The 12,504-nt window shown below is 48.3% G+C and overlaps 1 protein-coding gene across 1 annotated transcript; it reads left to right on the top strand.

Annotated features, from left to right (window-relative positions):
* Positions 1-1,601: 1,601 nt before the first annotated feature.
* MMGT1 (membrane magnesium transporter 1) lies at positions 1,602-11,367 on the top strand. Its single transcript, XM_061570270.1, has 4 exons — positions 1,602-1,713; positions 5,328-5,380; positions 7,003-7,106; positions 8,910-11,367. The coding sequence occupies exons 1-4, from the start codon at positions 1,620-1,622 to the stop codon at positions 9,043-9,045; spliced, it is 387 nt and encodes a 128-aa protein (XP_061426254.1). The 5' UTR covers positions 1,602-1,619; the 3' UTR covers positions 9,046-11,367.
* Positions 11,368-12,504: the final 1,137 nt, after the last annotated feature.

The following is a 12,504-nucleotide window of genomic DNA, read 5'->3' as shown; positions in this document are numbered from 1 at the left end:
TTTTAACGACACATTTATATATTTATGTGATCTCACCCAAAACAAACCTCTTATGGATTCATCTTGATTTGAAGCTTTCGTGACTGCAGGAATCCATACTCTTTGGTTCTTTCGGTAAAGTAACGTAGGTATGAAATAAATCACGACGTTTCAGGCACAACACAAGCGTCCGTCATCAGGTGGGAAAGCTTACGTGACTTTACCGAAAGAACCAACGAGAATATAACAGGACCCTGCGGGGTGGGCTGGTAGGAATAATACTTAGTACCGGTACAGGGATATCGACCGGGTATAGAGGAGTTAAAGAAAAAATTACTCTATTATAGTGTAACGTAATTAAAAGTGTTTGTTTTGACAAGAAACGCTGTGAGATTTAAAGACCCCCCAACACCACCCTCAACACCACCCCTCCCACCAGCCCTCACCACCCCCCCACCACCACCTTCTGCACTAGGCCTCGCGAAGCCTGCCGCACTAGGCCACGCATCGTGCTTTTCGTGAACAATTAAGGCGATTAAATGTATCTCGTCTCTGTGTTAATAAATATTTCTTGTCTCTGTGTTAAAAAAACGTGCTGCGTTTCAGGAAAGTAATTTTCTTTTTTAAATAAACGTGCTGCGTTTCATCTCTGTGTTAATAAGCATGCCGCACTAGGCCTCGCGAAGCCTGCAGCACTAGGCCTCGCGCCGTGCTTTTCGTGCAAAAAAATAAGGCGATTAAATGTATCTCGTCTCTGTGTTAATAAATGTTTCTTGTCTCTGTGTTAAAAAAACGTGCTGCGTTTCAGTAAAGTAATTTTTTTTTTAAATAAACGTGCTGCGTTTCATCTCTGTGTTCATAAGCCTGCCGCACTAGGCCTCGCGAAGCCTGCAGCACTAGGCCTCGCGCCGTGCTTTTCGTGCAAAAAAATAAGGCGATTAAATGTATCTCGTCTCTGTGTTAATAAATGTTTTTTGTCTCTGTGTTAAAAAAACGTGCTGCGTTTCAGTAAAGTAAATTTGAAGCGAAGTTTATTATTACACTTGTTAAGCCAGGAAAGCCCAACTGAGTCAAAAGGTTTTTGTAGGGTCCTGCCAAGTGTTTGCAGTAGGGGGCGATGTTGCTGCACCAAATCGGACGATACGAAGGGAGAGTTTCAGGCCTAGTTCTAGGCTTTAGGCCTAGCTGTAGGCTTTAGGGCGCTGTGAGTTTTTTTTATTTAATTTAAAAGTTTTAATTAAAAGCTATCTCAGGGAATAAGGGAATGTTACACGTGTCATGCCAAGTGTTTGCAGTAGGGGGCGATGTTGCTACCAGGATAGCGTCACTGAGTCTAAAGGTTTTTGTAGGGTCATGCCAAGTGTTTGCAGTAGGGGGCGATGTTGATACACGGACGGACGGACAGACACATTAATCTATTGGTGGTCTGGTCCACATCGTTCCTACCAGTATTAATGGATTGTTGTAGCTACCACCAATCGCACGCGGTCGCCGGAATCGATTCCGCTGTTTAAGAAATAAACAATTCGGTCGCCAGAATCGATTCCGCTGTTTAAAAAAGAAACAATTCGGTCGCCGGAATCGATTCCGCTGTTTAAACAGAAAACAATTCGATCCTGGAATCGATCCGCGACGCAGTCATGGCGAGCAGCAGCAGCAGCAAGTCGGCGTGGAAGGCGATGGTCGCCTTCGGCCTGCTCGCCCTGGCTCACGCAGCCTTCTCTGCTGCGCAGCGTGAGTCACCGACGCCGCCGATCGTCTCCTCACATCGTCGTATGTCAAGCGGTGTCGCCATTCTCGCCGGCGAGGTTCGGTTTGGTTCAGGGAGGCGGGGAGATAGGGTGGTGGTGGTAGTAGTAGGAGTGGGTGGTGGTAGTAGGCAGAGGTGTGGACTCGAGTCATGTGACTTGGACTCGAGTCATGTGACTTGGACTCGAGTCATGAATTTGATGACTTCAGACTCGACTTGGACTTGCATAACAATGACTTTGTCCCACCTCTGAGGTGTGGACTCGAGTCATGTGACTTGGACTCGAGTCAGACTCGAGTCATGAATTTGATGACTTCAGACTCGACTTGGACTTGCATAACAATGACTTTGTCCCACCTCTGGTAGTAGGAGTGGGTGGTGGTGGTGGTAGGAGTGAGTGGTGGTGATGGTAGTAGGAGTGGGGTGGTGGTGGTGGTGGTCGGAGTGGGTGGTGATGGTGGTAGGAGTGAGTGGTGGTGATGGTAGTAGGAGTGGGTGGTGTTAGGAGTGGATGGTAGTAGGAGTGGGTGGTGGTGGTGATAGGAGTGGGTGGTGGTGGTGGTAGGTGTGGGTGGTGGTGGTGGTAGTAGGTGTGGTGGTGGTAGTAGTGGTGGTGGTGGTAGTAGGAGGTGGTGGTGTTGGTAGTAGGAGTGGATGGATGGTGGTGGTGGTAGTAGGAGTGGGTGGTGGTGTTGGTAGTAGGAGTGGGTGGTGGTGTTGGTAGTAGGAGTGGGTGGTGGTGGTGGTGGTGGTAGTAGGAGTGGGTGGTGGTGGTGGTGGTAGTAGTAGGAGTGGGGGGTGGTGGTGGTGGTAGTAGTAGGAGTGGGGGGTGGTGGTGGTAGTAGTAGGAGTGGGGGGTGGTGGTGATGGTAGTAGGAGTGGGTGGTGGTGGTGGTAGTAGGAGTGGGTGGTGGTGGTGGTAGTAGGAGTGGGGGGTGGTGGTGGTAGTAGGAGTGGGGGGTGGTGGTGATGGTAGTAGGAGTGGGTGGTGGTGGTAGGAGTGGGTGGTGGTAGTAGGAGTGGGTGGTAGTAGTAGGAGTGGGTGGTGGTGGTGGTAGTAGGAGTGGGTGGTGGTGGTGGTAGTAGGAGTGGGTGGTGGTGGTGGTAGTAGGAGTGGGTGGTGGTGGTGGTAGTAGGAGTGGGTGGTGGTGGTGGTAGTAGGAGTGGGTGGTGGTGGTGGTAGTAGGAGTGGGTGGTGGTGTTGGTAGTAGGAGTGGGTGGTGGTGGTGGTGGTAGTAGGAGTGGGTGGTGGTGGTGGTAGTAGGAGTGGGTGGTGGTGGTGGTGGTAGTAGTAGGAGTGGGGGGTGGTGGTGGTAGTAGGAGTGGGGGGTGGTGGTGGTAGTAGGAGTGGGGGGTGGTGGTGGTGGTAGTAGGAGTGGGTGGTGGTGATGGTAGGAGTGGGTGGTGGTGATAATAGTTGTGGGTGGTGGTGGTAGTAGGTGTGGGTGGTGGTGGTAGTAGGTGTGGGTGGTGGTGGTAGTAGGTGTGGGTGGTGGTAGTAGGAGTGGGTGGTGGGGTGGGTGGTGGTGGTGGAGGTGGTAGTGGTGGTAGTAGGAGTGGTGGTGGTGGTGGTAGGAGTGGGTGGTGGTGGTAGGAGTGGGTGGTGGTGGTAGTAGAAGTGGATAGTGGTGGGGTTTTTTAATCGCGGCAGGCTGCGCAGGCCTCGCCTGCTCTGCCCCCTCTTGTCGACAAAACACCGCACCCCCCCCCCCCGCTGCAGGCGAGCAGAGTGAGCAGAGTCCACTGTGGCGTCTTCATCCGTCACGCGTTCAGAACCACTGACGGGTGGACGATAAAACGCCACTCGCGCGGTGCAAATTGAAGCTTCACTCGGGCCCTCGGCCAGCAGTGCGTTGACAAAAGGACACCAGCAACACAAAGACAAAGATCCCCCGAGTAGCCTTAACAGACTAGGGGCAAGCGCTGTTAGCGAGCACCTATGAAGGCCGGAACGGCACACGAGGGGGTGGGGTGGCCAACACCACGCCCGGCCGCCTTTGTCTCCCTAGTGGCGATGTTTACACATCGCACCAGGTACTCATTTGAGGCTGAATCGACCTAGGGGAGGCCCAGGACCGTCACCAGTGTTGGCCGTGAGTGGGAATCGAACCCGGTTCGCCAGGTTCGTAGCGCAGCGCGCTGACCGCCACACTACCGCGCCCCACAAACCCAAACACAGTCAGTGCCGCATTATCCTCGTAGCAAAAGTAGCTACATGTGAACCTTATGGGGGGACCCCGGGGTCCCATAAGCCCCCGGCTCTCGCATAAACATATTATAATGTTAACAAAATCTTTGCTCTTTTCTCAGCAATGGTTTTGAAGGATGGTGGCAAGTGTTGTCTTGACTTAAAGCTTTCGTGACTGCAGGAATTCATACTCTTTGGGTCCTTCGATAAAGTCATGTAGATATAGTACGCGTTTCCAGTGCGTTGTAGATATCTACGTGACTTTACCGAAATACCCAAAGAGTAAGTGTTGTCTTGTTAAACTACGCCTTCAAAACTGAAAACTACTTACCTGCAGTACCTCTATTTAAATACACTATCGAAAAAATCATTTGCACCCCTCTGTCAATCATCGTGTTTCTCAGTGTGGATTTGTGAACACACTTTGTAAGCAGTACGTAACATAGTACGCGTTTTCAATGCGCTGTTCATATTGTAACAAGCGTTTATGCCAATGTCACTCTACAGAGTAGTGGGTCACCGCTCCTCTTATCCGCATAGATACGAGCGGTATGTGTGGACCATGGCTTAACCCGCAAAAAAACAAACATCTGCACAGATGCATACGGACAAGAGTATTATCAAGCAGGAGGTGCAACGCATCTCATCTGTTAAATATCTGCAGGTAATAGGATTGTCATCGATTGATGCTGGCTGCAGTAGGTCACACGTAATAATGAAGATAGAGCAATTTCACCGTATCATGCATACCGTTATGACAAATAAAGGACTTGGGTCGTGTAGGCAGTTTGAGCAGCTTTGGATGAGACTCATGATCCTGCCCATACCCGAGCATGGAGTGCATTCGCTTGTTCAGCTCTTCTGCGCATTCGTCCTCGCTGCTGCGCTTGACATGACAACAGAATGATCCGCGCCAGGTGGGTCGCGGCGTTTATTTGCGCGGTGGGACGGAGTCGCCACAAATAAATTAATTACGATTTTGACTTCCATTTATTCGGGACCCCAGGGTCCCGCCATAAGGTTCATGTTATGCTTTGGGCCCCGCACTTTCAAGGGCCCCGTGCTAAATGCTTCCAAGCTGTCAATTCCGGTTCAGTGATTCTGCACTTGCTCTATTACTATAGTACTATACCGCCTTCAACTTTTATGAACGACCGGGTGTTTAAGGTTAGTAATTTGTCGTATTATCTAGCTGTATAGCACATTAAAACATATAATTACTTTACTATGCAAGTTTAAAATTCGTTTTTTAATATTTGTGTATTTTTTATATTTAGGTACCCTTTGTAACATGCCAAAGGCCCCGCACTTGCTTAATCCGGCACTGACACACATGCACGTCTTTTAGACAGACGTTGAGTATTAATTCAATCGGCAGTTTGAAGTGACCCGCTGTGATGTTCTTTTCAGATCGCTCGTACACAAGGTTAACGGAGCAGGAGAACGAAAGCCTGCCTTCCGACGTAAGTGCTGTTTGTTGCTGGCTGCTGCTTGGCGTCTTGTGGCTTTCAGCCAGTGCGGCGCAGCAGCCGTGATTTCAAGCAATAAGTTCGTTCGCTCATTTCTCAATCCGCTTGTCCTGGTGAGGGTCGCGGCGGCAGCGTGTTGAGTAGCGGCGGTCCACACCTCCGTTTCCCTGGCAACGGACTCCAGCAATACTACACTATACAGTACTATCCACTACAGACTGCACTATGCACTACTATACACTTCTATAGACTACTATACACTACACTATGCACTACACTACATACACTGCTTTATATAACAAACTACGATACAGACTGCAGTTCTTCCTGGGGAATTCCCAGGCCAGCCAAGAGACATAGTCATCCCGCCAGCGTGTGCCGGCCCCCGGGTCTTTGGTAGAGTTCCAGGGGGAGTCTACCGGGGGGGGAGGGGCGGTATCCTTTACCAGGTGCCCGAACCACCTCAACTGGCAATACGTGAGCGCAGCCGTCCACTCGGGTTGCCACAGTCTTTATCTTTTTCACGATATGACACCGTATTCAAATTACGCTACAATAACAGTTATCGTGATTTCGGTTTTCCCGTAAGTTCCCAAATTGTGTTTGCTTAGTTGTTTTAATTTTGTCAAGCCTTTGACGAATTGCGTGCAGTGTGTAACGACGTGATGAGTTTTTTTTTTATGCAGAAGACCGGTAATGTAAACGTAGAAAAGCACTCCACGGTGTGATCGTGATCACTGGAGTGTTGAGAGAGAGATACCCTCTTGTTACCAGACTTCTAATTGCGGTGATGAATACTGAGTCCAGTATGTGTGACCTCTATTTAAGAGAGTCCACTCGGCGATTTTGGGCTATTCTAGAACCTTGGTATGGATAAGTCAACCTTGTTTTAATGTTTTCTGGCTGCGTTAAGCTAATTTATTTCCATTTTATAACCCTTAGTGCAGTTTTCTCCATTGCCTCTATATACCGATTGAAATCGCCTTTGCAGAAATTGCATTAAATTTCGTGCTTATCCACTTTTAAAGTGCATTGCACCTTCTTTATATAGCTTTATTCAAAAATTTACATTAAATTATGTGTACACTGTCTAGATTACTTACAATTTTATAACTGTTTAATATCGTGCAATTAAGTTATCTGAATGTAACCCAGCCCTTTGCAAAGAGGCAATGTTTCATGTGTCTCAGCAGGTTTATTTAATCTCCTGGATAAATGTTGTTCCACATTACACACTACCCAGAACAGTCAGTCTCAAGTAGAAAATCCTCCTAGGTTGTTTTCCTGGAGTAAGTGACGATTGGTATGTGTTACCCCAATTAATTAATTTGCGAGTAATTGTTTTCAAACTTGGACCACGACGCCAGGACAAAATGCCATCTCTTCTTCAAATGATAACCATGGCATCTTTAAAACCCACCTTGAAGCTGATGACGCATATTCCATGGTCATTGCACCCGTGGCGTTAACCAGGGGGCCTGCCGCATTCGAACTGTATACCTCCGCCACAAGTGGCGAGTGTGCTATTTAGTTACGCGATTTCACTGCCCAATTAAAGGATACTGACGTGGATCTGCTAAACGTGGCTTGAGCGAGCGCTGTGCCATGCCGTGCAGATTGTGCTGCAGACGCTGCTGGGGCTGCTGGTGGCGGTGTACGGCGTGGTGAACATCGCCGGAGAGTTCCGTGACATGGACGCCACCGCCGAGCTCAAGTACAAGTGAGTTTCCTCCCCTCCCGGAGCTCTCTGTCTCTCTGTCTCTCTCTTGCATTTGATGTCACAGGTCTGCATCCGAATCACTCAGGTCACTTGATTGCCATGGCATCGAGTTTTATCGGCCTTCTCGTTACACATTTTAGTCGCTGTGAGGCGCGGTCCTCGACAATGTGAATAATGTGGAGGTAGGTGAGATTGTGCCATCCCTGCCACTAATCCCTCGCCAAAGACAAAGATCCCCCATATAGCCTATGCGAGTTGCTGGGGAAAGTGCTGATCGCGAGCACATATGCCCTACTATTGCTCACAACAACAACAACCGGCATTCGCCACTAAGTGGCGGTGACGTCACCACGACGCTTGTGCCAGGCTGGATGTTTCCAATCGGCGAAGATGCTCCATTAGGGGGGTCCACGTTTCGTGGTCGAGAAGACTTGAAGCTTCGTGCGGAGCGACAGACCAGGTAGCTTCCACACAGCGTTACGCAACTAATGAAAAGATAATGCCGCTCGACTGATTCGGAGTGAGACCTCTGCTGTCAAACCGGAGCCGGTCATGAGCACGCTACCCAGGTATGGGAAACTCTCCACTCTCTCCACAACTGCCCCATCACTGATTGGGAGTTGTGGGGGTGGAGTGCCTGATGGTACAAAATACCCAGGCAGGTGCTTAGTTTTGGTGGGGCTGATGGTAAGGCCCCACCTCTTTAGTGGCACGCTCCAGTTTCAGCAGAAGCGCCTCCAACTCCTCCTGAGTGCTCACAAGCACACACACACACACACGGTCCTTGTCACCATAACCGCTGGTATTCGGATATTGTTGGTGCAGGAATGACCCATGAACAGTAGTAGCACCAAGCCATCTGACCGTGTGCTCCTTGAGCAATGAGCCTTCCTTTCTCCATGCCCTACTCCCTAACCCCCACTTCCCCCAACCCACTTTGGTAGGGGAGGTGGTAATCAAATGCTTTGCGAGGTGATCAGTTGGCTCAGAGGTCAGAGCGCTGAGCTTCCACCATTGAAACCGTGGGGCCCATTGCATAGAGCAACTTAAAGACAACAATGGCCTGAGCTCCTATCTCAATCAGTGTCAACTGGCCACTGATAAAGTTCAATGCAGACCTTTGTGGGACAAGTGAACCCCGGAGGCTCCTCTGTGGGTGTCAGCGATTTGGCTTCTACTTTTGACATTCCAGAAAACGGTGCCACTTGTATCGATGGGCTGTGTTGTTTCCAGATGACCGCTGCAAAGTATGATCATGTGTTTTGATTTAGTGTGCTGATCTTAAAGGTGCATTGAAAATGTTTGATACTCCGACTGATGCTCCTGCTGTTGTGGAATGACTCATGCACCCAGCTATGGCTGCAGGGTTTGGTGGTACATGTTGTTTATGTCGTTTATTGTGAAATTTCGGTAACAGTTCCTATAATCACTGTTACATTGCTTTTATGGCTTTATTTTGGTGATTTTGAAAAGTTTGTTTGTTTGTCATACGGAGTTAGACTGATGGCCTTAATCTAAGTTTTCTTGTGGTTGTTGTTGTTGTTTGACTTGCATCCCACTGGGATTTTTGCACACAGCGTTGGTGTACGGTGCTTTTTCTGCAATATTTTGCTGTCTTTTCTTGGATTTTCTGTTTGCACATAGTCACTTTAAGATGTTTTCTTGTTCATGTTTTTTGTTTGTTGCGATTGCACCCGATTCAAGAGCCGAATGGCTCACAGGGCTATACCAAATAAATGAAACTGAAATGTGTAGTAACTGCGACCTATCCACTGTGCCTGCTCACGCCGTTCTTTCCCGCAGAACTTTTGAGAACATGAGCAATCGGCCGTCCTTCTACACGTTCAACCACCGCGGGCGGGCGCTGTTCGGCCAGCCCGAGATCCCCGAGACCGTGAGGGCGGCCGAAATCCCCAACCTGCAGCGGCGACTCAAGTGACGCGACGGCGCTTGCGCACGATGCAGAAATTCGCAGAAGCAACCGACCAACTTCCTTGGACAAACTTTACATTGTTTTTTTTTGTTGGCAAGATAAGAGTTTAGCTCCCCGTGAGGTTTTAACCCAGATGTTTATATTTAAATGTTCGTCGTCGTTAGAAAGTTTTTATGTTTCTCGGCTTCTATTTTTGGTTGCCCCTTGCATGCCTAATGCAGTGAAAAGGAATTAATAATTGGTGTGATATTTCGGTTTTCCTAACCATTAAACATCATGTTTGAGTGGGGAATCTTTTCATTGCCGAGGGCCAACTAGGACTTAATTACCGAGGGTCAAACATGAGAACTTTACGTATTCATTGCCTTTTTAGGCTCTTATCCACTTCAAATTCGTCCTAGAAACACATTTTTCATTAGGTTAAAACATTCCCCGCTCGTACCCTATTTTCGTGCATCTAGGATGCTTGCATAGATGGATTATAATGTTTCTTTGCCGGCTGCTTGGAAGTGGTAGGGGGCCCCATGTAGCTGCAGGCCGTGTGGAAAAAAATCTGCAGGTAGTATCCCCACCCCGTAACTGGAGCTCGCTTGGATTTGGTTTGCATGGTTCATGGAAAGTACTGACGGGGAAGGGCTTTGACAAGTATCGGAGAGGTGCGTGAACACCTGTACGTGTGTATTCGCACGGATCTCTTCTCAACTGGGATGGAGTTGCAATCCTATGGACCTGCCATTCATATAATTATAAATGACACTAATTTATTCAAGAGAGGTCTCACCGAGTCTCAGGACTCTTTCTTTTGTTGATGTGTTTGACAATTGTCATGAGTGTTTTGCCTGTGGGATTGAGCGGTGGCACCAGGGTAAGTGCACTGCACTATGAACTTTGTGGCCTCTGTTCGATTCGCAGCCATGGTTAACATTCGTGGAAAGTGATGCCATAACCGGTCCTGGCCGACCGCTTCACCAACCAGCACTGCCCACAGTGGTCAATTGTGGTCAACCGACATGACCAACACTACGTGGGGAGGCCTTCATCCAATAGTCGATTGACAGGGCTATAAACTACGTGAACAAAATGCTGATGTTAGATTTAAGCTCACGGAGCAAACCCAACTACAAACAAAACGGTGAGATGCGATACAAATGTGACTAACAATTGCATGAAATAATCAAATTGTAACAGTTTATTAAATTGCTAGGGGTGGTGAATATCTGTGCAAGTCGGTGATATCCTGTTCAAATGAGCATTGAGGCAGTGTATCGATGCTAATCTCGTATTTATAACCCTGAGTGGGAGGTGTAAGTTCCACGTCCCTATGTCCTGCCGGGGGTGAGGCTCTCCATAATGCAACTACTGTTGGCTACTTCAAACGTGGACCCTAGAGGGATGATTGGTCAAGTCGACCCACAGTGTTTAAACCCCTGCGATCCGCACGCTCTACCGCCAAGCCACCCGGTGAATCGGTTTACCAGATGGCTCGCGCACTTGCGTGGACCATCAAAAACCACCATTGCTAATGTTAATACAATTACCACTAACTCCTAAGTACCACGGTGTAATGCGTTTGTAAAAAAAAGTTACATTTCCATGCAGAACGACCGTTATGGTCGCACTGCTGCCCAGTACAAAGTGTGGCTGCTTTGCATTTATGCTGTTTTATTCTTCATTAAAGTGAAACGCCAATGGGCATTAATTGGGTTTCTGTCCCCAATGAATGTCTGCCGTCGTTCCTTATCAACATAAAAGCCCCGTTAAATCGGCACGCTTCGTATGGAAATGTTAGCGCTCACGATTCTAAAGCCTCCAGCGACGATTTGCAAGCCCATCATCCCATCATCTGAATCGCGATGACGAGAACGAAAATAATTGAGTGCTGTCTACCTGTTGGTTTTGTTATCTTTTCATTTTCGAGTGCCGTATATACGACGTGTTTAGTTTTGACGGGAACCGGCACACGTGGTGTTGCTGCTCCTTGTGTAAGGATTCATTTGTCCCTTAGTCCTTCTATCCTCCTTGGAGGACACCCTCTCCTGCGTGTTCCTTCTCTTAACTGCCACTCTGTTTAGAAATTGGCTCGTGTTCAGGTTCTTGGTGGATTGTTACATCACATGACTGAGCGGTGGTGACGGACGGCTTGGGACCTCCGTCCAGAGTAGATTAATCGTGGCTGATGAACAAACCCTTCTATCCAAAGGCCATGCATGAACATGCTGATGAGAATTCCTGCATTTGCATGTGTTCAGATATACAAATTTGAATATACGTTTGCATGTCTTTGTGGGCCTTGCTTCACCACTGGCCATAAAAAAGTTTGACACCATATGCTTGTGTGTTTATACGAGCAGTGCTGTTGACTGTTTCTGAAAAGCGTAGTGCGTTCCAGATGTCAACTCTCATGAACAATACAAATGCGAATGTCACAGTTCAAAACCGTTCATGTCAATTCGCACAAAATTCTGTAGAAGTGCCGAGAGGAACAAGATAAATTTAAAATAGCTGCCGTTAACTTTCTATAAGGAATTCACTTGACACTCCTGAAGCCAGTATTCAGCATCCCAAGGACCTCTTTTTTTTTCGCCCACTTACCAAATTAGAATATAGTTTCCTTTTCCACAGCCTTGCCCATTACAGTATTGTAATTATATTTCCATTCATAGAGCATGCCTGCCCGACTCCCGCCCCCCCCCCCGTCTTTCAGCGAGTTGAGTCAGAAGGGTTGTGCATCGCGAATCCGCGTCGTGTTTGCGCCGCATGCCGTGCCGCTCTGGAGTTGTCGTCTTGTCGATCCGTGACCCCAAATTAACAGGAAGTGGTTTCACAGCCCAAGACGAATGGGGGTGTGGAGAGTTGGTGAGGCAGAGGGCGAGAGGAGGGCGACGCTGTTCCTCTATAATACAAAAACAATGTTGCCATGACTGCCGTGAAAGTATTGCGAAGTTTTTGTGATGGGGGCACCGTCTGAGCCGCCCAATCGCCAGACCCCATAAGCCGAACCACCCGAGTCGGGCAAGCCTCAAGCCCACGAAAGGGAGGCCAACTCCTCACTTCGCAACCACAAAATGTAATAGTTCAAATCGAACCAACGAAGCTAAACGGGCGACACAAAACCAAACACTCTTAACGCCACAGATATTCGGGGCTAATAAGGGTCACTGCTCCCAGATGCCGATATTATGACCGTCTTCTTGACATCAAGGACTTTGCTCCCTGGAAATGGGTGACGCGCACTCGATCGCCTGAATGTTCCTGTCACAGCAGAGAATTCTGCTTGAGCAAAGCATACGGCCTCTCGCTCTCTCCTTGCGCTGGGTGGGATGTTGAACTTGGACTAAATAAGTTACACTTTCATCATGGGACCTCCTTTGCCAGTACCAAAATATAAGAATAGGGTTTCCCCTTTTTTCTGGCAACAAAATAGGTGTTAAGATGTTAAAACGCCAACATCTTAACACCTGTTTT

The sequence above is a fragment of the Lethenteron reissneri genome, chromosome 45 (genome assembly GCF_015708825.2).
Source record: "Lethenteron reissneri isolate LAM-NWPU_2019-01 chromosome 45, ASM1570882v1, whole genome shotgun sequence".
Lineage (NCBI taxonomy): Eukaryota > Metazoa > Chordata > Hyperoartia > Petromyzontiformes > Petromyzontidae > Lethenteron > Lethenteron reissneri.
The sequence above is the reverse complement of the archived record's forward strand: the minus strand, read 5'-3'. Positions and strand labels throughout refer to the sequence as shown.

Excerpts from the sequence above, each read along its gene's own strand:
- MMGT1 (XM_061570270.1), top strand. The coding sequence starts at position 1,620 with ATGGCGAGCAGCAGCAGCAGCAAGTCGGCGTGGAAGGCGATGGTCGCC. Across the intron at positions 1,714-5,327 it reads AGCCTTCTCTGCTGCGCAGC|ATCGCTCGTACACAAGGTTA; the intron begins GTGAGTCACCGA and ends TGTTCTTTTCAG. Across the intron at positions 5,381-7,002 it reads ACGAAAGCCTGCCTTCCGAC|ATTGTGCTGCAGACGCTGCT; the intron begins GTAAGTGCTGTT and ends CATGCCGTGCAG.